This window comes from Myotis nattereri (assembly GCF_964212035.1).
Source record: "Myotis nattereri genome assembly, chromosome: 14".
Taxonomy (NCBI): Eukaryota; Metazoa; Chordata; class Mammalia; order Chiroptera; family Vespertilionidae; genus Myotis; species Myotis nattereri.
The window spans coordinates 60791738-60814538 of NC_138089.1; the positions used below are offsets into that span (position 1 = coordinate 60791738).

Sequence of the window (22801 nt, forward strand, 5' to 3'; positions counted from 1 at the left end):
TGGCATCCGTGTGGACTTCGGGCCTCGTGAGCTGAGACGGTAAATGTGTGTGATTGTCAGCCACCGGACTGGTGGTTAGTGACGGCAGCGACAGACACACGGTGTTCGACCCAGAGGCCGGCGCTCGAACCCTCTTCGCAGCTGGGCGGGAGCGCAGGCCGAGAGGAGGGAGCATCACGGACAGAGGACATGGCCTCTGTGGGTTCAGGGGGCCCCCCTCAGGGTGCCCCACGGCCTGGGCTCAGCCGCTCACCCACTTCCTCATCCTGTCTCGGCACCTCTCGAGCCGCGGCGTCTCTGACTCATGTTTCTGGGGTTCCAGGCAGCGGAAACGGAACCTGCTTTTCTCTTGCTCATCTGCTTCCCGTGGACTCGGCCAAATTCTCGGGGGGACGGGGGTCTGGGAGGTAGAATTTCCCCTCCCCACACCTTCCACCCCCTGCGGGCGGGAGCCGGGCTTCAAGGGTGCTGCCAGCGGTCCTGGCCCGGGCGGCTCGGGTGGTGGGAGCACCATCCCGCCGGTTGTGGGTTCGAGTCTGCGTCAGGGCGCGGACCCAGGTTGCAGGGACACGTAAGGGAGGCAACCGATTGATGCCTCTCTCTCTCCTTTCCTCTCTCTTAAGTCAATGAAAAACATCCTCGGGTGAGGGCTTAAACATAAAAATAAGCCCTAACCGGTTTGGCTCAGTGGGTAGAGCGTCGGCCTGCGGATTGAAAGGTCCCAGGTTCGATTCCGGTCAAGGGCATGGACCTGGGTTGCGGGCACATCCCCAGTAGGGGGCGTGCGGGAGGCACTGATCGATGTTTCTCTCTCATCGATGTTTCTAACTCTCTATCCCTCTCCCTTCCTCTCTGTAAAAAATCAATAAAATATATTAAAAAAATAAAATTGAAATAAGATAAAAAGGATGCTGCCAGTCAGGCCTGGGAGGAGACGGGAGCGGCGACGGGCGCCGATGGGAAGGGCGCGTGCGAGTTGCTTTCCAAACAGGAATCCTTTGCACAAACCATCTCAGCCGCCCTTTTCCTGAGCGACGAACACTCGGTCAGATCCTCCCCGCGCCGCGGCCGCTTCTTCCTTTTACAAAGAAACAAACCCTGGCTCTCAGCCGCGCCTCGCCTCTCCGCGCCGGGCCGCCACGCCGGGCCCAGCCCCACGGGCTCGCGGCGGACCGGGGGCTGCCGGGCCGGCGGGTGAGTCCGCGGCTTCCGCCAGGGGGCGGCCGCGCGCCGGGTGGCGGGACTGCGCCTGCGCCTCGGGCCGCCGCGTCGCTCTGCGCATGCGCGGCGCGGCCGGGCCGACGGGACTGGAAGATGGCGGCGTCCGCGGTCTGCCGGGCGGCCGGCGCTGGGGCTCGAGTGCTGCTGCGCGCCCGCCGATCGGTGAGGGGGCGGCGGGGGCGCGGGACAGGCGCGCGGGGCTCCGGGACGCGGACGGGGGGCGGGCTGCTAGGGCGGCGCGTGGGGATCGGGGAGGTCGCGGGGTCAGGGCCGTGGGAAGGTCACGGCCCAGGGCGGGGATGCGATGGGGATGGCGGCCTCGCGGCTGCCGCGGGGCGGGGACGGGGACCCCCTGCGGGTCGGGCAGCCGAGGAGCGAGGCCCGGACCCAGCCTCGGCCCCGCCGCCCGCTTGCAGCCCGCGGCCCTGCTGCCGCCGCCCGCCCTGCGGAGCACGGCCACCTTCGCGCAGGCCCTGCAGCGCGTGCCCGAGACGCAGGTGAGCCAGCTGGACAACGGCCTGCGCGTGGCCTCGGAGCAGACCTCGCAGCCCACCTGCACGGTGAGTGCCCGCGGCCGGGGCGGGGGTGACCTTGGGCTCAGGCCTCGCGGTTCGGGTCCCGACTGCAGCCCCCCCTGCCCTCGGGGGCCGCCCCCTCCCAACACGCATTTCGTAGGTGACGCCTGCCACGCCGGAGGCCAAGCCTCCCCAGCAGCTCCAGCAGCCGCCGCCCCAGGGGGACAGTGAGGACAGTGGGGTTCGGGGACGTCAGGCCATCACCTCCCGGCAGACGGGGAGTGCATTGCACGCGAAAGGCGTTTGGGATTCTAGCGAAATGGATGATTCTCCACAAAAACACAAAGCCTCCCATTTGACTCAAGGGTAGAAATCTTGACCGGATGCCGGCGTCGGCGGGGATTTCTCAGGAAGGAGTCCTTCTGCCTCTCCCCACCCCAAACTCAGGGCGCAGAGGTTTTATTGGCAAAATCTTTGGGTTCAGGAACAGTTGATGCCCCGTGTGATGTTGGTACAAGACAAAGGGCAAGGGCAACTTCCTTATCACAGGCACCTGCGCCAGCCAGCCAGCGCCTGGGAGGCCCAGCAGAGACGGCTGTCCCAGGTGGACCGGGTCACAGTGCGGATTTTTTCCCACAGGTGGAGTGACACACATGTTGATATAGATACGGCTCGATATGTCTGCTATCTTGTTGTATGGCGCCTTCAGATGACCACTCGTTCCGATCGAGGGCGCACGCACTTTCTGAGCAGCACTTCACAACGTACGGAGACGTGGGAAATCGGGTCTCTGAATGGTTTGCCTCAAAACAAGAAAAGTTCTATTGGGACGGTCTCCACCCATCACCCGAAAGATGGGGGAATGTGTAGCTAGCGACGGACATTACTTTGAACAAAGCACTTTTGATGTTTCTCTTGAAATTATCCTGTTTTCTTTGATGACAAAATCCGCATTATTAACCGGTAAATGGTTAATCCTCATTACTAACTGGTCCCGCATTATTAACCGGTACTGGTTAATAATTCGGATTGACCCTTTGCCGGTTAATAATGCGGATTGACTATTTACCGGTTAATAATGTGGATTCAGTAATCAAAGAAAACAATAATTCCAAGAGAAACATCGAAAGTGCTTTGTTCAAAGTAATGTCCGTCGCTAGCTACACATTCCCCCATCTCTCAGGTGATTTGTGGAGACTGTCTCAGTAGAACTTATTTTTTGAGGCAGACCATTCAGAGACCCAATTTTCCACGTCTTCGTACGTCGTGAAGTGCTGCTCAGAAAGTGCGTGTGCCACAGATCGGAACGAGTGGTCATCTGAAGGCGCAAGGTCTGGTGAACACGGTGGGTGGGTTAATACTTCCCCGGCAAGATCTTTTAACGTGTCTTTAACTGGTTTGAAGTGTGTGATGGTGGGTCATCATGAAGCAAATTACTTTGCCGTGTCTCCTGGCCCATTCTGGTGGTTTTACAATCAAAGCGTGCTTCAAATTGATTATTTGTTGGCGGTGACGATCAGTATTAACGGTTTCACCTGGTTTGAGAAGCTCATGACACACCTTCCTGATCCCACCAAACGCAGAGCATTGTCTTCTTTCCGAAGCAATTTGGCCTTGCAGTCGATGTTGATGGTTGACCTGGGTCAATCCATGATTCTGTGCGTTTGGGATTCTCAAAATTAATCCACTTCTCATCGCCAGTCACAATTCGATGCAAAAAAGACTTTCTTTCTTTCATGTTGAAGCAACATTTCACTGATGACTTTTCGGTTTTCCATTTGTCTTTCAATGTGGCACCCGTTTTCCTTTGGATTCTTCTAGAATTTTTATGGTTTCCTGTCGTACATTTAAATCCTTTATCCATTTTGAGTTTATTTTTGTGTATGGTGTAAGTTGGTGGTCTAGTTTCATTTTCTTGCATATATCTGTCCAATTTTCCCAACACCATTTATTGAAAAGACTATCTTGGCTCCATTGTATGTTCTTCCCTCCTTTGTCAAATATTAATTGAGCATATTGGTTCGGGCCGATTTCTGGGCTCTCTGTTCTATTCCATTGATCTATATGCCTGTTCTTGTGCCAGTACCAGGCAGTTTTGAGAACAGTGGCTCCGTTTTCCTTCCTTTAAAATGGTTCCCGTTGCTAGTAAACGATCGGAAATTGTTTGCTGAGCAACGTTTCATCTTTCTGCAAGTTGTTTTTGAGTCTGACACGCATCTTCACCCAATAATGCTTGTAGTTGTTGGTCTTCAAACTTTCTCGGTTGACCTGGACGTTCTGGCTTTCACATCGAAACCATCACTTTTAAAGCGTTTGAACCAGCGCTCACAGGTATCTTGAGATGGAGCATGTTCACCATAAGCTTCCCGAAGGATACGATCACTTTCAGCAGCACTTTACTTCGTAATAAAGTAATGAATTAAAACTTCCCGAAATTCGACATTTTTAAGTGTAAAAATGTCTATGGTGTTAATACCTTCAGAAAATTTGTCATATGAAGTTTTGAAGCTTGCTGTCAATACAACAAAATAGCAGACATATCAAATCACATATGCATCATCATATGTGTAGCTCCTTCTATTGGAAAAAGTCCGCATTATTAACTGGTACACCTAGTATTTCACGTGCTAGAAGATGCTCTAGAGCAGTGGTTCTCAACCTTGGCTGCACAGTAGAATCACCTGGGAATCTTTTTAAAATCCTGATTTCTGGGCCTCGTCCTCTGGAAATTCTGTTTCTTTGTTGTGGGGTGGGGCCACAACATTAGTAACAAAGAAACAGAATTTCCGGAGGCTGAGGCCCAGAAATCAGGATTTTAAAAAGATTCCCAGGTGATTCTAATGTGCAGCCAAGGTTGAGAACCACTGCTCTAGATTGTAAGGAGAAAGCCAGAGAGAGGGTGCTGCAGTTGTAGTCAAAGGATACCACGGACTTTAAAATGCCTCTTTCCAAGATGTCAAGTGAAATAGATGTTCATCTAAGAATTTAGGACATATGGTTGCACACAATATCTCAGGAAAGTAGATGTGAGAATTTTTTTGAAATATATTTTTATTGACTTCAGAGAGGAAGGAAGAAAGAGATAGAAACATCAATGATGAGAGAATCATTGATTGGCTGCCTCCTGCACGCTGCCCCCTACCGGGAATGGAGCCCGAATCCCAGGCATGTGCCCCTGACCAGAAGGAATCGGGACCCTGGGACCCTTCAGTCTGTAGGCTGACCGCTCTATCCACTGAGCAAACCAGCTAGGGCAGGATGTAATTTAAATCAACTCGGAACGAATAGTAAATTAAAAGACGAAGCTTGTGTGACCCTGTGGGGGGTGGGGGGGTGCCGCGGTTTGTTTTCAGCGCAGGGGGCTACGCAGGAATTGTAAGAGCCTCTCATTGGGCAGCAGGGACGCTTGGCGTGTTCAGTGCTCGGGTCCGATTTAAAACTTCCGTTAAGTGTGAATGAAGGTGCTTCCTCCATAGAAACGCCCAGCGTCTGACCGGCGGCCTCCTCCTTATCAGTGAGAGGAGCTCGCCGCGGGCAGAGCGTCGTTGTCAGGAAAGAGCGTGGGCTGTTTGCAGATGTGCTGCTTCCTAGAAAACAATCCCCTGGAAGTCAAGAGCGAGCCTCAGCGTTTCCTATAGCGACGCCACGTGGTCGGGTGGCGACGTGGTCGGGCGGCGACGTGGTCGGGCGGCGACGGGGCCGGGCCGCGGCGACGGGGCCGGGCGGTGACGGGGCCGGGCACAGGGCCGTTAGGGACTGCTGTGGGAGCCCTTGCTGACCAGGCAGAAGCACAGGAGGGGGAGGCGATGCAGCGTGGCTGGTCCTTCAGCCGTGGGTGCTCTGGGCACCTCCAGGCACAGTGGCCCTGCTTGGAGACAGCGGTCCCCACTCTGGGACTGTGAGCCTCAACTTCATCCTGTGTGGGTGGGGGTCCTGGGCTGTGCTGTCAGCCCGGGTGGGGTGTACGTGGGGCTAGCGGTGTGTTCCTTCTTGTCCAGGTCGGGGTGTGGATTGATGTTGGCAGCCGGTACGAGAACGAGAAGAACAACGGGGCAGGCTACTTTGTGGAGCATCTGGCTTTCAAGGTGAGCGCCCGCGGCCCTGCCTCTCCCGGCCCTGGGGGAAGCCGCCTCCCCAGTGGGGCTGCAGCTGGGGCGGCCTCTGGCCTGGGAGCACCTGTCCGGTGAGCCCTGCACAGGCCCCAGAGTCAGAGACCCTCCGGAGCCACAGGGGCCCTCTCCGCCCCCGAGGCCGGGCCTGGGCGCGTGTCCCGACTGGAGCAGCCGTAGGCGTGTGGTGAACCCGGGCTGGGCTGAGCAAGCCTTCTGTGCGCTGCTCTGCCTGTGGGCTCCCTGGGCATCTCCGGTTCTCGAGGGTGGGACAGTCCCCACTGCAGCCCTCACCCAGCCCCGGTGGCACAGAGGAGAGACTGACATTCTTAAATGAGTGGGAAGGTGGAGGCGGAGGCAGGGATGGGCAGCGGCACAGGTGTGTGGGGACCTTTTCTGTTAAGCCTCCTCGGAGGGTGTTTTTCCAGTGGATTTGCAGAGAGGAGTGGGCGGGAGAGAACATCAGTGAGAGACACAGCAATGGGTGCCTCCCGTGTGTGCCTCAGTCAGGCTGGGGCTCGAACCTGCACCCCAGGGATACGTGCCCTTGACCGAGGAGCAAGCCCAAGACCCTCGGCCTGTGGGCCAGTGCTCTAACCACTGAACAACTGACTTAGGCATAGATTTTTTTTAAAAAAATTTTGTTGATTACAGAGAGGAAGGGAGAGAGGAAGGGAGAGAGAGAGAGAGAGAAAGAAACATCAATGGTGAGAATCACTGATCAGCTGCCTCCTGCACACCCCCTACTGGGGATCAACTCCACAACCCTGGCTTGTGCCCTTGACCGGCAGTGAACCCCTCAGTCCGCAGGCCACACCAGCCAGGGCTCGTTTCTATTTCTTGATTTGAGAGGAAGATACCAATGATGTTGTTCCTCTTATTTATATAATTACTGGTGGATATTTTTTGTTCTCATCTGAGGATATGTTTTTATTGATTTTAGAGAGAAACATGGATAAGAGAAATGGCGATCGGTTGCCTCCTGTGTGTTCCCTGATTGGGAATCAAACCCACAACCTTGATGTATCGGGACGAAGCTCTAACCGACTGAGCTGCCCGGCCAGAGCTGTGCAGATGTTAACACACACACACACACAGGACAGGGCACTGCACAGTCATATGAATGGTGTGGGCGGAGTAGGTAGGGGCAGGGTTACCCGACACAGGTGTGAGCTTACCTGGGCCTGCCTGTTGGTAAGGGGACGGGTGCTGTAAGGCCAGACTGCTAAGGGCACTCTGGGTTCAGGACACTCGTTTGGGCCCCGCCCTTCCTCCTGGCCCCTGGCTGTCTCCACGCTGTTGGTGTGATGCTGTGGCCTCAGCGCAGAGCCGGCTTAGTGCTGGAGGCACAGATCCTGGGCCCGGCACCGCCGTGCTCCTTGCCGAAGGCACTGCTTCTGCTGCGACTTCAGTCTGCGGAGCTGGGGGTCCTGGGCGCTCAGGCGGCTCCTGACGGTGCCATTGGTGTCTGGCTCAGGGAACAAAGAACCGGCCTGGCAATGCCTTGGAGAAGGAGGTGGAGAGCATGGGAGCCCATCTGAGTGCCTACACCACCCGGGAGCACACGGCTTACTACATCAAGGCGCTGTCCCAGGACCTGCCGAAAGGTAGCGCCTCGGGGTGGCGGGCGGAAAGGGCCCTCCAGAGGTGCAGGGACTGGCACCAGGAGCCCCTGGCCTGGCCGCAGAACGGGGCTGCCCTGGAGTGTGGCCTGGCCACAGGGCAGCGGGGGGCCAGGCCTGGGGCCGTGTGCTGCTGTGGTCTCCAGTGGTCCACCCGTGCCCACACCGGTCCTTCCCCAGCTGTGGAGCTGCTGGCGGACGTCGTGCAGAACTGCAGCCTGGAGGACTCGCAGATCGAGAAGGAGCGGGACGTGATCCTGCGGGAGCTGCAGGAGAGCGACGCGTCCCTGCGGGATGTGGCCTTCGACTACCTGCACGCCACCGCCTTCCAGGGCACGCCTCTCGCCCAGCCCGTGGAGGGGCCCAGCGACAACGTCAGGTGGGAGCCGGCTGGGCCTGTGGCGGATGTCGTTACCCCTCCGGCCTGGCTGCCTGCCTGTGTGGCCCTGTGTCTCTTCTGTTCCCGTGTGCTCTCTGCTGGAATCTGGCCTTGATTGCAGGATATTTCCTGCCCTGACAGCCCGAGGGAGGGAGTGTGTGGGTGCCCCATCTGTGGGCTTCCGTCCTGTGGTGGGAGAGCTCTGTGCTGCCCTGCGAGCCCACAGGGTCAGCTCACCCTCCTCACAGAGGCCTCTGAGCCTGTCCTGAGGTCAGGTGTGAGTTGGGCCAGGCAAGGGCTGCCCTCTGGGCCCCGGAGGGGTGGGGGGTAGGGATGGGGAAGGGATCGAGCAGTGAGAAGCCGTCTCCTTCGCTTCTCCTTGGCTGCTCCTCAGCCCCCTTTTGTGTGGGCTGGGTTGGGGAGGCGCTGAGCCCCTGGCCGTGTGTCTTGCAGGAAGCTGTCTCGTGCCGACCTGATGGAGTTCCTCGGCCAGCATTACAAGGCCCCTCGCATGGTGCTGGCGGCGGCGGGAGGTGAGTGCTGAGCTCGGCCAAGCCCTGTGGTGGTGGTGGTCGGCCCGGCCTTGGTCACCAGGGCCCAGGTCTCCTGTTCTGAACGGGGGTCATCTTCCACTCCTGGGGACCCCGTCGTCCTCCCCGCCCCCCAGGGGAGCAGCCTCCGTCCGTCTCTGAGATGGAGTAGGGTTCTGCCTGGGCCGCCACACGGCGCCGCCTCAGCCCCACCTGGTCTCGGAGCCCCAGTCCGGAGGCTGGTGGGAGAGGCCAGCCTCACGGCCCCGCACGCGGCGGTGGCATCAGGAGGCGGCGGGGAGGTGCCTGGGAAGGAAGGCGGGTTGTGGGGACTCGGAGCTGGAGGCTGGGCTGCTTTGGGAGCGCGTGCTGTCAGCAGAGGCCTGGAGAATGGCAGGAGGGGGCGCCGGAGCAGAGAGGGCTGGGCAGCGTCATGTGGTGTAGGCTTGTCCTGCCGCCACTGGGGCCAGCGCAGAGGCCGGCCGACCAGGGAGGGGCTGTCCCGGTGCCGCTGGGAGGTGGCGGGAGCCAGGGCAAGAAGCAGATGGAAACTGATGGAGGCCTGGGCGGGGCAGGGACGCCCCCAGCTGTGGTCTTCGCAGCGGGTGCACAGAAGGCTGACAGGAGAGCCTGTTGATGGCTTCGGGCCCGGGAACCTGGGGACCAAGCGCAGTGGGAGCTGCTGGGGGCCAGACCCGGCTGGGTCCAGTGGAACCTGAGCTCAGGGAGGAGGGGAGGCAGCTGCTGGAGGCCGTGCCGTCGGGGAGGCCGCCCGCCCCGCGCTGAGGCACTGACAGCAGGGCCTCCTGAGGGAGGGGCCCCGCAGGCCCCGCGCGCCTGGGTTTGTAACGTACCAGGAAGTGCTCCAGCCGGGGACCCCGGCGCTAGTCACGCACTGCAGCACCGCCTCTGTGTGCCTGTCGCCTGCCACCCTCCCAGGGCAGCACCAGGGTCTGAGGGGAAGGCGAGGGGCACAAGGCAGGACAGGTGGCTTGTGCCCTGGAGCCCGTCTCGTCCTCGGTGCAGGTGAGAAGGCACCACACGGACCGATTTTAGGCTCAGCTTTCCTTTGGTGCTGTGCGCCGTGCTGTGCCATCCTGAGGTGCCCGCCCTGCCCGAGGCAGAGCCTGTCCACGGGGATCTCCCCTCACCCTGTCCCATGTCACGTTTTGGTGCCCTGTGCCCACGCCTGGCGGCCGGTGACATGCTGTCCGGCCCTGTGCCCGCGCCTGGCGGCGGTGACACGCTGTCCGGCCCTGTGCCCGCGCCTGGCGGCCGGTGACACGCTGTCCGGCCCTGTGCCCACGCCTGGTGGCCGGTGACACGCTGTCCGGCCCTTTACCCGCGCCTGGCGGCGGTGACACGCTGTCCGGCCCTGTACCCGTGCCTGGTGGCCGGTGACACGCTGTCCGGCCCTGTGCCCGCGCCTGGCGGCGGTCACACGCTGTCCGGCCCTGTGCCCGCGCCTGGTGGCCGGTGACACGCTGTCCGGCCCTGTGCCCACGCCTGGTGGCCGGTGACACGCTGTCCGGCCCTTTACCCGCGCCTGGCGGCCGGTGACACGCTGTCCGGCCCTGTGCCCACGCCTGGTGGCCGGTGACACGCTGTCCGGCCCTTTACCCGCGCCTGGCGGCGGTGACACGCTGTCCGGCCCTGTACCCGTGCCTGGTGGCCGGTGACACGCTGTCCGGCCCTGTGCCCGCGCCTGGCGGCGGTCACACGCTGTCCGGCCCTGTGCCCGCGCCTGGTGGCCGGTGACACGCTGTCCGGCCCTGTGCCCACGCCTGGTGGCCGGTGACACGCTGTCCGGCCCTGTACCCGTGCCTGGCGGCGGTGACACGCTGTCCGGCCCTTTACCCGTGCCTGGTGGCCGGTGACACGCTGTCCGGCCCTGTGCCCGCGCCTGGCGGCGGTCACACGCTGTCCGGCCCTGTGCCCATGCCTGGCGGCGGTGACATGCTGTCCGGCCCTGTGCCCGCGCCTGGCGGCGGTGACACGCTATCTCGCAGGGGTGGAGCACCGGCAGCTGCTGGACCTCGCCCAGAAGCACTTCAGCGGCATCTCTGGGACGTACGCCGAGGATGCTGTGCCCACGCTCGCTCCGTGCCGCTTCACTGGCAGCCAGGTAGGCTGCCTGGTGGGCAGGGCCATGCTCTCGCCGGGCCCCTGGGAGGAGGGACCCTCGTGCACACGGAGATGCCTCAGCAGGTGGGAAGGGCCCGGGCTGCCTCACAAGCACACGCTCACACTTGCGCCCCCCTCAGCCTCCTGGCACCCTTGGTCGCCTGGGCCGGCGGGCGTCCCTCAGTCTTGCCGTGCCCGTTTCAGATTTCCCACCGTGACGATGCCCTGCCTTTGGCCCATGTGGCCATTGCCGTGGAGGGGCCTGGCTGGGCCAACCCGGACAACGTGGCCCTCCAAGTGGCCAACGCCATGATCGGCCACTACGACTGCACGTACGGTGGCGGTGTGGTGAGTGCCGGTGGGCGTGGGGCCTGGTCTCGGAGGAGAGGGTCTGGGACGGGCTGCACGGCCCTGTGGGGGCCGGTGTGGCCACAGTCAGGGTGCTGCTGACCGCCTTGGCCTGCAGCACCTGTCCAGCCCGCTGGCTTCTGTCGCCGTGGCCAACAAGCTGTGCCAGAGCTTCCAGACCTTCAACATCTGCTACGCGGAGACGGGCCTGCTGGGCGCGCACTTCGTCTGCGACCGCATGAGCATCGACGACATGATGTTCTTCCTGCAAGGCCAGTGGTGAGTGCAGTGCTGGGGGTGCCTGGGAGCAGGAGCGGGGCTGAGCAGCACCTCTCAGTGACCCCCCCCCCCCCCCCCCCCCCCCGGTCAGGATGCGCCTGTGCACCAGCGCCACGGAGAGCGACGTGCGCCGGGGCAGGAACCTGCTCAGGAACGCCCTGGTGTCCCACCTGGACGGTGAGCCCTGCGCCCGCGCGGGGGCGACTTCCTGGCGGTGACAGCCCCCATTCCTACCCGAGACTGGAGGGAAACTAGTCGCATCATAACCCACAGCAGCCGGGCTCCAGATACAGGGGGGTGGGCCGGGGGCGGCCATTACCACAGCGACAGGCGGTTGTAGAGTGAGGGTGGCAAGCTGGGTCAGACAAGGGTTCAGGGGTCAGCCAGCAGCTGGAGTGGGCGTGTGCCTGGTCCCGATGGACGGGATGGACCTGGAGCCTCCCCCTCCTCCTCCTCCTCTCTCCCTCGCAGGCACCACTCCTGTGTGTGAGGACATCGGACGCAGCCTCCTCACCTACGGCCGCCGCATCCCCCTGGCCGAGTGGGAAAGCAGGATTGCGGTACGGCCGGGGCGGGTCTGGAGTGTGGACCTGGCTGACTCCTCTACGGGCAGCGGGGCTGGCGTATCTGGAGGGAAGGGGCAGGCAGAGGCCTGGCTGTGGGGTGGATGAGCCCTGCTGCCCTCCCCTTTGGGGCCGGGGGCAGCGCCGAGGTCCGTGCAGAAGCCGTCGGTCGGCTGGGTCATCCTGACTGCCTGGGGTGGTGCCCAGTGCCCGTCAGTCAGGGTGCCCGCTTCGCTGCAGGAGGTCGATGCCCAGACCGTGCGTGAGGTCTGCTCCAAGTACTTCTATGACCAGTGCCCCGCGGTGGCTGCAGTGGGTGAGTGACCTGCCCGCCTGCTCTCTGTCCTCCCTGGGCCCTTCCTGCGCCCCCACCCCACCCCCACCCAGCCTGCACTGGGAGCAGCCAGAGGCCCCGAGAGGCTCTGCCCATAGTCTGGCTGCCAGGGAGTTCTTGCTCAGAAAGCCTGTCCCAGCAGCTCCCTGACTCCCTGCCAAGGTGCCTCCATCAGTGCCCGACACCCACCAGGTAACGGACACCGCGGGGTGGGGCTCGGAGGCCGAGCGAGAAGAGACAGGCTCGGCGCCCCGGGATGTTCTCCCCTCTCCCCTCAGAGCCTGCCTTGTGCCGCTCTGGGCAGCCCGAACTGGGTGCGGCGCAGGGCCAGGTGTCCCTGTACCAGCCAGGCGCCCCGCCCTGACACCGCCCATCCCTACAGGCCCCATTGAGCAGCTCCCCGACTACAACCGGACCCGCAGCGGCATGTTCTGGCTGCGCTTCTAGGCAGCAAGCCTGTCGGCGGGAGGGCGGGCCGGCGCCTGGGCCCCCAGCAACATGTCGCCTCAGCTCCTCAGTCCTTCCGCACCAATAAAGCCCTGGTGAGAGCTGCGTGTGTCTGGCTTTGCATGGGGTCCACTGGGCAGCGGAGGGGGCCTTCCGCCTCCCCACAGGCTGCGTGTCCTCAGCGGGGGGCCAGCCGTGGGCTGGAGGCCTTTGCTGCCTCAGGCAGGATGAGGCCAGATGTTCCCACTTAGCCACGTGGGGTGCTCCGGCCAGAATGTCCAGCGTGAGCAGGGCGTCCACGGGAACTGCACACCCAGCCTCTGCCCTGAGGGAGACCCCGGGACTCGGGTGCTCAGGCAGAAGCCCTGCTGTCACCCTCTGGTGCCTGGTCCCCGGATGGACCAAGAGGGGCCACCTTCGTGTTTACTCTGGATTCTGGGAGGAGGGTAGCCTGGGGCGTCGTGTCCCCATTTGGTTCGTAGCTGCTGCCTGGACAGGCAAGGCAGCAACTCCTCTGCCTCCTGCTCGCTCGCCCGCGCTGACTCAGGCTCCAGGAATAGCCTGAGCTCAGGCCCTGAGCCCCCTCCCTGCCTCGGTCTCCCGGGCAAGTCCTGAGCTGCTGCCCAAGGTCCCCTCCCCATCTTCCTGAGGCTCTGGCTCTAGGCCCCTTGCCCCCACGGGCCCAGTGCAAGCAGAGAGGGAAGGCCCTCTTCCTGCGGTCGGGTCCCCTGGAGCCTGGGGGCGGGGGGTGGGGGTGGGAGTGAGGGGCCGAGTTTCCGAGGAAGGTGTTGCTGGGAGTTGTGAGCAGGTCCTGGGTCGGGATTGCTGAGGACGGTTCAGCCCCGGCCTCGCAGCAGCCAGAGCAGCCCTTGAATCCCTCCCGCTGTCGGGTAGGAAGTAACGTCAGGTCAGGTGCTTCCAGAACTCAGGCTGGGGACTCAGATCCCCCCACGTTGGGGCCACGGGAGCAGCGAGCACTGCGAAGCCTGGCCAGCCCCTGTGCTCACAGCGGCAGCTCGCCAGGCCTCGTTGGAGCTCCTGAGGGATGAACTGCTTTCTAAACCCAGGCCAAGGCCAGGGCCAGGAAGGACATGTCCAGGGGAGGGGCAGGGGGAGGTCAGAACTCAGGGCCCCGCTGCCCTGATGGAGGGCACTGGCCTCGGGCTGTGTCCCAGGCAGGGAGGGAGGCCTGCCTGGAGGCGGCAGCCAGGGGCCCAGAGGACCACACTTGTGCTCTTGAGGCTCCCAGGAGCTCCCGACACGCCCTCAGCCTCAGCCTTGCTCCTGCCGCCCAGCAGCCTCTTCAGCACCCTTTGACCCCTCACAGCAGGGGCCTGCCTTTCTTTTGGGGCCCCTTAAGGATCCGGTAAGGTTTGCCAGCTGGGCCTGTCTCCCCTAAAGGCTCACCCACACTGGTGTCCATACTGTATGTGCCAGTTCCTCCTGCTCTCCACCTGCTGAGTAAGGGAAGGGGAGGTCTCGGGGCAGGGGCTGCCTCTAACAGGAACATGTCTGGGCCCGGCTGGCATGGCTCAGGGGTTGAGCGGCGGCCTATGAACCAGGAGGTCACAGTTTGGTTCCTGATCAGGGCACAGGCCTGGGTTGCGGGCTCCATCCCCAGTGTGGGGTGTGCAGGAGGCAGCCGACCCATGATTCTCTCTCATCATTGATGTTTCTCTTCCTCTGAAATCAATAAAAATATATTTTTAAAAAAATGACAAGGCAAGACTTGTCTGGTTCTTTGCTACCCTCACCTGTAGGTCAGTTTCAAGGGGGGCGGTCCTGGCAGTTTTGGGGAAAGGTTTGGGCCCTGTGGGTCAGGTCACTGCATCCCAGGAGAGCTGGGGAGGCCAGTGCTGAGGTCGCCTCTGCCTTCTGGGTGACAGGAGGAGGCAGCAGCGACACAGCTGTCCCTGGAGCCGCAGGCCTGGAGGGGTCCCCCCAGCTCTCCCCACAGCCTGTGGGTCCCCACTCCGCCGGGCCGGGCATGCCGGGAGGGCTGGGTGGCCGCGGCGAGTGTAGATGTACTTCTGGGCTTCCAGAACGATCCGGGCTGGCGGGGAAATGGAGGGGAGGCTGGGGCGCCCTCGGCCTCAAGTGAACATGCACATAGTCACCTCCCCAGGACAGTGGCCCTGACCAGTCACAGCAGCCAGTGCAGGGAGACAAGTGGGCGGGCAGGGATGGTTAGGAAGGGGGAGCGATGGTGGATGCGAGGGCAGGAGGGGAGCCCAGGTGACCTCGGCCTGGGAGGACGGGGGTGGAGGAAGCGGGGCTTCCAGGTGTCAGGCCAGGAGGCGGTAGGCGGGGGTCTGGCCTGAGGCAGGACTGGGCGCACAGGCAGGAGGGTGCATTCCTGAGGAAGGAGCTGTCCCTGTGGGTGGTCCCTGCAGGCACAGCTGGATGGCATCTGTCTGGGCCGGTGCCGGCATCACGGGACCCGGACCCGGGGCGCGGGACGGACACGTATGCAGAAGCTGACCATCCTCTGCTGCCCCCCCCCCACACACACACACAAGGAGGGAGGGCGTGCCCTGGGGCAGTGTGCTGTGCTCTCCCTGGGGTCAGCTCAGAGCCCTTACTTGGGGGGCTGCTCCGCTTGTCATGGGTGGGCCGCTGTGCCGCACCCACCCCACAGGACGGAGGGGCTGAATCACAGAGCGCCGTCTGGCCCCCGTGGGGCGGGGGTGAGTCATTTTGCCTCCAGCCCCCAGGAGCCTGGGACGACCCAGGTCCCCTCGCTCTCACGTGTGCGCTGCAGCCGCCACCACATCGACCCCATGGGGCCGCGGGGCCGCCGCTGTCCGTGGAGAAACCTGCGGGGAGTCCCAGGAGCCGCGGGACGTGGGGCTTTAAGGGAGTCCGAGCGTCTGTCCAGGGGAGGCTGGGGGCGGCTACCGCTGGGCGGGTGGGCGGAGGCGGCCCCTGGGTCCCCGCCCGCGCCCCGCCCCCCGGGATTAGGGACTTTTCTCGGCGGCGGCTGGCGGGGGAGCCAGCGGAGCGGACCGGACCGGACCGGACCGGCAGGCAAGACTGGGACTGGGGTCGGGGGGCGCCGGGCTCGGACCGCCAAGGCGGCGGAGGTGCGGGACAGATGCGGGGTCCTGGCTGACCGGCCCCCCCACCCCCAGGATGAGGCTGCAGCTCCTTGTGGCCGCGCTCTGCACCGGGATCCTGGCGGGGGCGCCCCGAGCGCGGGCCCAGCCCGGGGAGCGAGGTGGGTACGACCAGGAGGGACCCCGGCCTGGGCCCTGCACCGTCCCCGCGGCCCCCGCGCCCCCCGCGCGTAGGCTCCTAGGTCTCTGGTCTCCCCAAACCCTCCGGGACCCGCGCTGCGTCTCCCAAACCGCGCCCCAGCCTATGCACCCCACCCTGCCCCCCCAGATGTGCGCTGGCTTTCCTACCCCTGTCCCTCCTGCGGGGGCCAGCCTCGGTCCCCCACCCTGCAGGCAGCTCCCGCCCCCATATCCTCCGGGGAGGGGGCTCGGGGAGCGGGTTCGGGGAGGTGGTCCCTGAGGGAGGGGGTCCCAGGGGAGGGGGTCCCGGGGGAGGGGGTCCCGGGGGGAGGGGGCCCCGGGGGCGGGGGTCCGTCTCTGGGCTCCTCTAGGTGCGGGCGGGTGGCATAGCCGATGGGGGCCCCTCCCCGTCTCCCCCTCGTCCCGGACCCAGGGGAGGGGGGCCGGGGGGAGGGGCTCCGAGAAAGTCCGGGTGCCCCGCCGCAGTGACCTGCACGCGCCTCTACGCCGCCGACATCGTGTTCCTGCTCGACGGCTCCTCGTCCATCGGCCGCGGCAACTTCCGCGAAGTGCGGGGCTTTCTCGAGGGGCTGGCGCTGCCCTTCGCGGGCGCGGCCGGGGCCCAGGGCGTGCGCTTCGCCGCCGTGCAGTACAGCGACGACCCGCGGTGAGGGCCCGGGGCGCCCCGACCCCCAGCCGGGATCTCCCCGAGACACCCCAGGCTAGTGCCCCGCGAAGGCCGGGCTGTGCACGGGGAGCCCAGGAGGGCCCGCGGCTCAGAAGCCCCTGCCGGCTGGGCTCCCCCTTCTCACCCCCGAGGCCTTCTGTCCGGCACCAGCCGCCTCCCACAGCCCGGCCCCTCCTCCTGCAGTTAATCGACCAGACAGCCTGCCCCGAGGCTGGGAGCACCAAGGCTTGAGGCGGACACGGGGACCCCTGAAGAGTTAGCTTGGGGGTGTCAGAGGTGGAGGGAGGAACCACAGGGCCAAGAGGACCCCCAAGGGGCCCTGACACCCACCACCCTCACCCCAGGGGCCCCTTGAGACCAGGATGGGAAAGGGCCCGGCCCCTGATCTGTTGCCACCACCCCCCACCCCCACCCCCACAGGACGGAGTTCGGCCTGGACGCGCTTGGCTCGGGGAGCGAGGTGATCCGTGCCATCCGTGAGCTCAGCTACAAGGGGGGCAACACGCGCACGGGGGCTGCGATTCTCCACGTGGCCGACCACGTCTTCCTGCCCCAGCTGGCCCGGCCTGGCGTCCCCAAGGTGACCTCCCCCACCCGGCCCCCCGGGCCACCCCAGCCTCAGGGTCTGCGGCCACCCTGACTCGACCCCGTCCCCCACGCAGGTCTGCATCCTCATCACGGACGGGAAGTCCCAGGACCTGGTGGACACAGCTGCCCAGAGGCTGAAGGGCCAGGGGGTCAAGCTGTTCGCCGTGGGTGAGTCTCGGCCGGGGTGGCAGGGCCACCTGGGGCAGGGCCGGTCGGGGCAGGCGGGCAGCTCAGCCCTGATGGCCTCACCCCAGGGATCAAGAACGCTGACCCAGAGGAGCTGAAGCGAGTGGCCTCCCAGCCGACCAGCGACTTCTTCTTCTTTGTCAACGACTTCAGCATCTTGAGGACGCTGCTGCCCCTCGTCTCCCGGAGGGTGTGCACGACCGCGGGCGGCGTGCCTGTGCCCCTGCCCCGTGAGTGCCTGCCCGCCGTCCGCCCCGGCCCCGCCTGTGTGCTCTGACCCCAAACCCAGGGTGCTGCCTTCTGACCCTTGACCCCAACGCCTCACCATGAGCACCAACCCCTGACCCTGCGCCTGATCCCCCGCCTTCCCAGCCGATGTCTCGCCCTCTGGCCCGCGGGACCTGGTGCTGTCCGAGCCCAGCAGCCAGTCCTTGCGGGTGCAGTGGACAGCGGCCAGCGGCCCTGTCAGCGGCTACCAGGTCCAGTACACGCCCCTGACAGGCCTGGGCCAGCCGGTGCCCAGTGAGCGGCGGGAGGTAAAGATGTCGGGAGGGGAGGGTGGAGGACTGGGGACTGGGCTGGGCAAAGTGCAGTGACCTCTGACCCCGGGCAGGTGCGCGTTCCGGCCGGCGAGACCAGCACGCGGCTGCAGGGCCTCCAGCCGCTGACCGAGTACCAAGTGACCGTGGTCGCCCTCTACGCTAACAGTGTCGGGGAGGCCGTGAGCGGGACGGCGCGGACCAGTGAGCAGTTCTGCTACCCTCGGCCCCCCCACCTCACCCCCCACCCCAGTAACCCCCACTCCTCTCCGCTAATCCTGGTGCCACCTTCCCCAGCCGCCCTGGAGGGGCCGGAGCTGACCGTCCGGAACACCACCGCCCACAGCCTCCTGGTGGCCTGGCGGGGCGTGCCCGGGGCCACCGGCTACCGGGTGTCCTGGCGGCTCCTTAGTGGTGAGTGAGGGGTGTGGGCTGAAGGGCGCCTCTGCGCCCCGACAGGGTGGCAGGGGCCTGGTCGGCAACACTAACCCCGCCGTGCGCCCGTCCAGGGGGGCCCACGCAGCAGCAGGAGCTGGGCCCGGGACAGGGGTCCGTGTTGCTTCGTGACCTGAAGCCTGGCACAGACTACGAGGTGACCGTGAGCGCCCTGCATGGCCGTCACGTGGGGCCGGCCACCTCCCTGACGGCCCACACTGGTGAGCGGCTGGGCGCTCCCCGCAGGCTGGGCGGGCGGGCACCGGGCGGGGCCCCTGACGGCCCTGTGCCCGGGCAGGCGCTCCCGTTGAGCAGACACTGCGCCCGGTCATCCTGGGCCCCACCTCCATCCTCCTGTCCTGGAACCTGGTCCCCGAGGCCCGCGGCTACCGGCTGGAGTGGCGGCGAGAGAGCGGTCAGTACGGAAGGGAGGGCGGGCGGCCAGGCTGGGCTTGGCTTCAGCCGGCCTGACCCTGCCGCCCGCAGGCGTGGAGGCGCCACAGAAGCTGGTGCTGCCCTCGGAGGTGACCCGCTACCAGCTGGAGGGGCTGCAGCCGGGCACGGAGTATCGCTTCACGCTCTACACGCTGCTGGAGGGCCAGGAGGTGGCCACGCCTGCCACCGTGGTCCCCACTGGTGAGGGCGCTGGGGGCCTGGCCAGGCCGGAGGGGCAGGGACGGGGGCCCCGGGCTGCCCTCACGCTGTGGCCTCCGACAGGGCCAGAGCGGCCGGTGGGCCCCGTGACAGACCTGCGGGCGACCGAGCTGCCAGGGCAGCGGGTGCGGCTGTCCTGGAGCCCAGTCCCGGGTGCCACCGAGTACCGCATCGCTGTGAGCGGCACCCAGGGTGAGGCGGACGCAGCAGCCCCCCCCCCCCCCACACACACTGAAGCTCCAGCCCTCAGCCTGTCGCACTCACACCGTCTCCTGACTCCTGTCCCTCCACCTCCAGAGGCAGCGCTGGGCCCAGACCTGTCGCGGGCTCTGCTGTTCTCCACTGCTCCACCCCATCTGTCGCCACTTCCTGCCCCACTTCCTTGTCCGTGGCCTCACCTCTCACACCTCCAAGCTCACCCCCCGCCCTGCTGGGACCCCTGTCCACGCTGACCTCCATCGCACGTCCCCACCCAATTCTGAACCCTGTCGGAATGTGACCTGTCACCTCACATCGCTGTCCACTGCCCCCCGCCATCCTACGTCCATGTTCCTGCCCCCTGCCCCCCGCCATCCTACATCCATGTCCCTGTCCCCTGCCCCCCGCCATCCTACGTCCATGTCCCTGCCCCCTGCCCCCCGCCATCCTACGTCCATGTCCCTGCCCCCTGCCCCCCGCCATCCTACGTCCATGTCCCTGCCCCCTGCCCCCCGCCATCCTACGTCCATGTCCCTGCCCCCTGCCCTCCGCCATCCTACATCCATGTCCCTGTCCACTGCCCCCCGCCATCCTACGTCCATGTCCCTGCCCCCTGCCCCCCGCCATCCTACGTCCATGTCCCTGCCCCCTGCCCCCGCCATCCTACGTCCATGTCCCTGCCCCCTGCCCCCCGCCATCCTACGTCCATGTCCCTGCCCCCTGCCCCCCGCCATCCTACGTCCATGTCCCTGCCCCCTGCCCCTTGCCATCCTACGTCCATGTCCCTGCCCCCTGCCCCCCACCATCCTGTATCTCCGTTTGTCATGGCCCTTATCATCCCGTCTCACTGTCCATCACTGGCTCCTCATTTCTCACGTTCTCATCTCTCCCCTCCCAACCCATAGTCCATCCCTCACAGTGTCTGTCCATCACTGACCAGCGACCTCCCCCTGTGCCTCTCCCACATCCCGGGTCTCATGACTCCCTGCTTCCCCGCCGCTCTTTTAGGAGTGGAGAGGACCCAGGTGCTTCCTGGGAGTCAGACAACCTTTGACTTGGATGACGTCCGAGCGGGGCTGAGCTACACCGTGCGGGTGTCCGCTCGAGTGGGCGCCCGTGAGGGCAGTGCCAGCACCCTCACTGTCCGCCGGGGTGAGCGCCGCAGGAGGGTGGGGGTGGGGGGCAGCTGCCTGGCTCACTGACCCTTGTCTTGACCCCTGATCTCTGTCTTTAACCCCCAGAGCAAGAAACCTCACTGGCTATCCCAGGGCTGCGGGTCGTGGCATCGGATTTAACCCGCGTGAGGGTGGCCTGGGGACCGGTGCCTGGAGCCAGTGGCTATCGGATTAGCTGGAGGACAGACAGTGGTCCGTGGAGGGTGTGGGGGGCTGTTGAGGGGAACGCTCAGGGTGCGGGGCCGAAGGGGCAGCAGGAGCCATGCCAACACTTCCCTCTGACCCTAGGCCCAGAGGCCAGCCGGACACTGTCCCCGGATTCCACTGGCATGGACATCGTGGGGCTGCGGCCTGGCACCTCCTACCAGGTGTCGGTGTCGGCCCGGCGGGGGCGAGAGGAGGGCCCTGCTTCCGTCACCGTCGCACGCACTGGTCAGACCCGCCTCCCCTCTCGGGCCCCTGCTTCTCCCCGGCTCTCCAGTCTCCGCCTTCTGACTCCCACCGCCTCCTCCCTCGGAGCCTCCTCTTCCCCCTCCAGTCTCCCTGGCCTCCTCCCAAGCCCCAGCCCTTTCAGATCCTCTGCCTCTCGCCTGTGACCGCCCCCCTATCAGATACCTGCCTTCAGTCAGGCCCCCAGTACCTCCCCCAACAGACTCCCCACTGCCTCTCCCCTCAGACCCACTGGGCCCAGTGAAGACCGTCCATGTGACTCAAGCCAGCAGCTCCTCTGTCACCATTGCCTGGAGCTCGGTTCCTGGCGCCACAGGATACAGGGTCTCCTGGCACTCAGGCTACGGTGGGGGTCAGGGGTCGGGAGGGGACCGGAGGGTCGGGAGGGCTGTGAGGGACAGGTCCGGCTGGAGTAGAGGCTGGGGGTTTCTTAGGGGGCCAGGCAGGGCAGGGGGGCCAGCGTCTGGCTAGCCCTGGAGCTGCCTCCATCCTCACCCCAGGCCCAGAGAAATCCCAGCTGGTGTCTGGGGAAGCCACGACGGCCGAGCTGGACGGGCTGGAGCCGGACACAGAGTACACAGTGCGCGTGTGGGCCCACGTGGCCGGTGTAGAGGGGACCCCCACTTCTGTGGTTGTGAGGACCGGTGAGTGGGCCCCGGCCAGCTGCCCATCGCATGTCAGGAGTACCGGCCCGCCGGGCATTCCTAGCTGCTCCAGCCGGCCACCGGCTCCCGCCCAGTGACTTCTTCCCACGCCCACCTCCCCCACTGACCGCGAGTCCGCCCAGGGCGCCCTCCGCGCGCTCCAGCTGCCCACTCAGTGGCCCTGACCCCTTCTCCCTCCTTCGCCCGCAGAGCCCGAGCCCGTGGGCAGCGTGTCCGAGCTGCAGATCCTCAACGCGTCCAGAGATGTCCTGCGGGTCACCTGGGTGGGCGTCCCCGGAGCCACCGCCTACAGACTGGCCTGGGGCCGCAGCGACGGTACCGCCCGCCCCGCCCTGGCCCCTGGCCGCGCTGGCCCCTGCGTCCACCGCCCTGACTGTCGCCTGTGCCCCATCAGGTGGCCCCACGAGACAGCAGCTGCTCCCGGGAAGCGCGGACTCCGCAGAGATACGCGGGCTCGAGGGCGGAGTCAGCTACGCGGTGCGGGTCACGGCGCTGGTCGGGGACCGCGAGGGCGCCCCTGTCTCCATCGTCGTCACCACGCGTAGGCCAGGCTGCTGGGGCGGCGGGACAGGCGCGAGGGGACTAGGGACCCGCAATTGGTCGAGAGCCTTGGGGGCGGGGCCGAGGGAGGCGGGATGACGTCTGGGATAGGCAGAGGGGTCGGCTGAGGGCGGGGCGTGCTCCACGGCCGGCTGGGATTGGCGCCGGGACGCGGGGGCGGAGCCTCCTGATTCCCACGCTTCCCCGCAGCGCCCGCGGCCCCGCCCGCCCTGGAGGGCCTGCGCGTGGTGCGGAGAGGGCCGCACTCGCTGAGCCTGCGCTGGCAGCCGGTGCCCGGGGCGCAGGGCTTCCGGCTGCGCTGGCGACCGGAGGGTGAGCAGTGTCCTGGGGGGGGGGGGTCCCCTGGGGGGGGGCTGTGGGCAGCGGGGGGGGGAGGGGGGGCTGTGGGCACGGCCAGTGATGGCGGGCACGGCCTGTCAGGGGCGTCGGTGGCCTCCGCGTCCATCGGGGATCAGCCGGGCAGAGCCTGTCCACTGGGCAGGGGCAGCAGGAATGGGGAGGCTGAGTCAGGAGGTGGACCTGGCGGTCTGCGAGGTCACGGTCAGGAAGGTGGGTGCGGGTCAGCCAGGTGGCTGGCCCATTCGCGCTGGGCTGTGACACCCCCCGCCCCTCCTTCCACGCCTGCCCCAGGCGGCCAGGACCAGTCTCGGGTCCTGGGGCCCGAGCTCAGCGGCTATGAACTGGACGGGCTGGAGCCTGGGACCCGGTACCGCGTGTGGCTGAGTGTCCGGTGGCCTTCCGGGGAGGGGCCCCCCACGGAGGTGACAGCGCAAACGGGTGAGCCCAGAGGGCCCTTCCCGGGTGCTCTTTTCCCCACTGACCACCCTCCTGGTTTCCTGCACCCCGTGACCTTGAGTGACTTCCCCTGTAGCCCCCCTACCACCTCCTCCCCTAGCATGCACCTGCCCGGCCCCCCTGAGGTCCCCCCTGGGTGCTCAGGACACAGGCTGAGCCC

General features: G+C 65.3%; 2 protein-coding genes across 2 annotated transcripts in view; both read left to right on the forward strand.

Moving 5' to 3' along the window:
* The first annotated feature begins 1127 nt into the window (after positions 1-1127).
* UQCRC1 (ubiquinol-cytochrome c reductase core protein 1) lies at positions 1128-12572 on the forward strand. The gene is made up of 13 exons (XM_081105751.1): positions 1128-1383; positions 1638-1781; positions 5735-5821; positions 7323-7452; positions 7648-7846; positions 8300-8379; positions 10386-10501; positions 10705-10848; positions 10967-11127; positions 11219-11304; positions 11599-11687; positions 11931-12006; positions 12407-12572. Exons 1-13 carry the CDS (start codon positions 1315-1317, stop codon positions 12469-12471), a joined length of 1446 nt encoding a protein of 481 aa, XP_080961877.1. The 5' UTR covers positions 1128-1314; the 3' UTR covers positions 12472-12572.
* A 3031-nt stretch (positions 12573-15603) lies between these two features.
* Positions 15604-22801, forward strand: part of COL7A1 (collagen type VII alpha 1 chain) — a gene marked incomplete at its 5' end in the record, with an annotated part of 32348 nt that continues 25150 nt past the window's right edge. Inside the window, 21 exons of the mRNA XM_081105896.1 lie at positions 15604-15688; positions 16194-16374; positions 16816-16975; positions 17058-17151; positions 17238-17399; positions 17542-17705; positions 17783-17912; positions 18006-18122; positions 18218-18364; positions 18442-18558; positions 18630-18779; positions 18861-18989; positions 20004-20147; positions 20237-20362; positions 20459-20602; positions 20847-20966; positions 21121-21264; positions 21475-21600; positions 21680-21826; positions 22036-22158; positions 22477-22623. Of these exons, the coding sequence (XP_080962022.1) occupies positions 15604-15688; positions 16194-16374; positions 16816-16975; positions 17058-17151; positions 17238-17399; positions 17542-17705; positions 17783-17912; positions 18006-18122; positions 18218-18364; positions 18442-18558; positions 18630-18779; positions 18861-18989; positions 20004-20147; positions 20237-20362; positions 20459-20602; positions 20847-20966; positions 21121-21264; positions 21475-21600; positions 21680-21826; positions 22036-22158; positions 22477-22623 (2857 nt within the window). The remainder of the gene's footprint in view (positions 15689-16193; positions 16375-16815; positions 16976-17057; positions 17152-17237; positions 17400-17541; positions 17706-17782; positions 17913-18005; positions 18123-18217; positions 18365-18441; positions 18559-18629; positions 18780-18860; positions 18990-20003; positions 20148-20236; positions 20363-20458; positions 20603-20846; positions 20967-21120; positions 21265-21474; positions 21601-21679; positions 21827-22035; positions 22159-22476; positions 22624-22801) is intronic.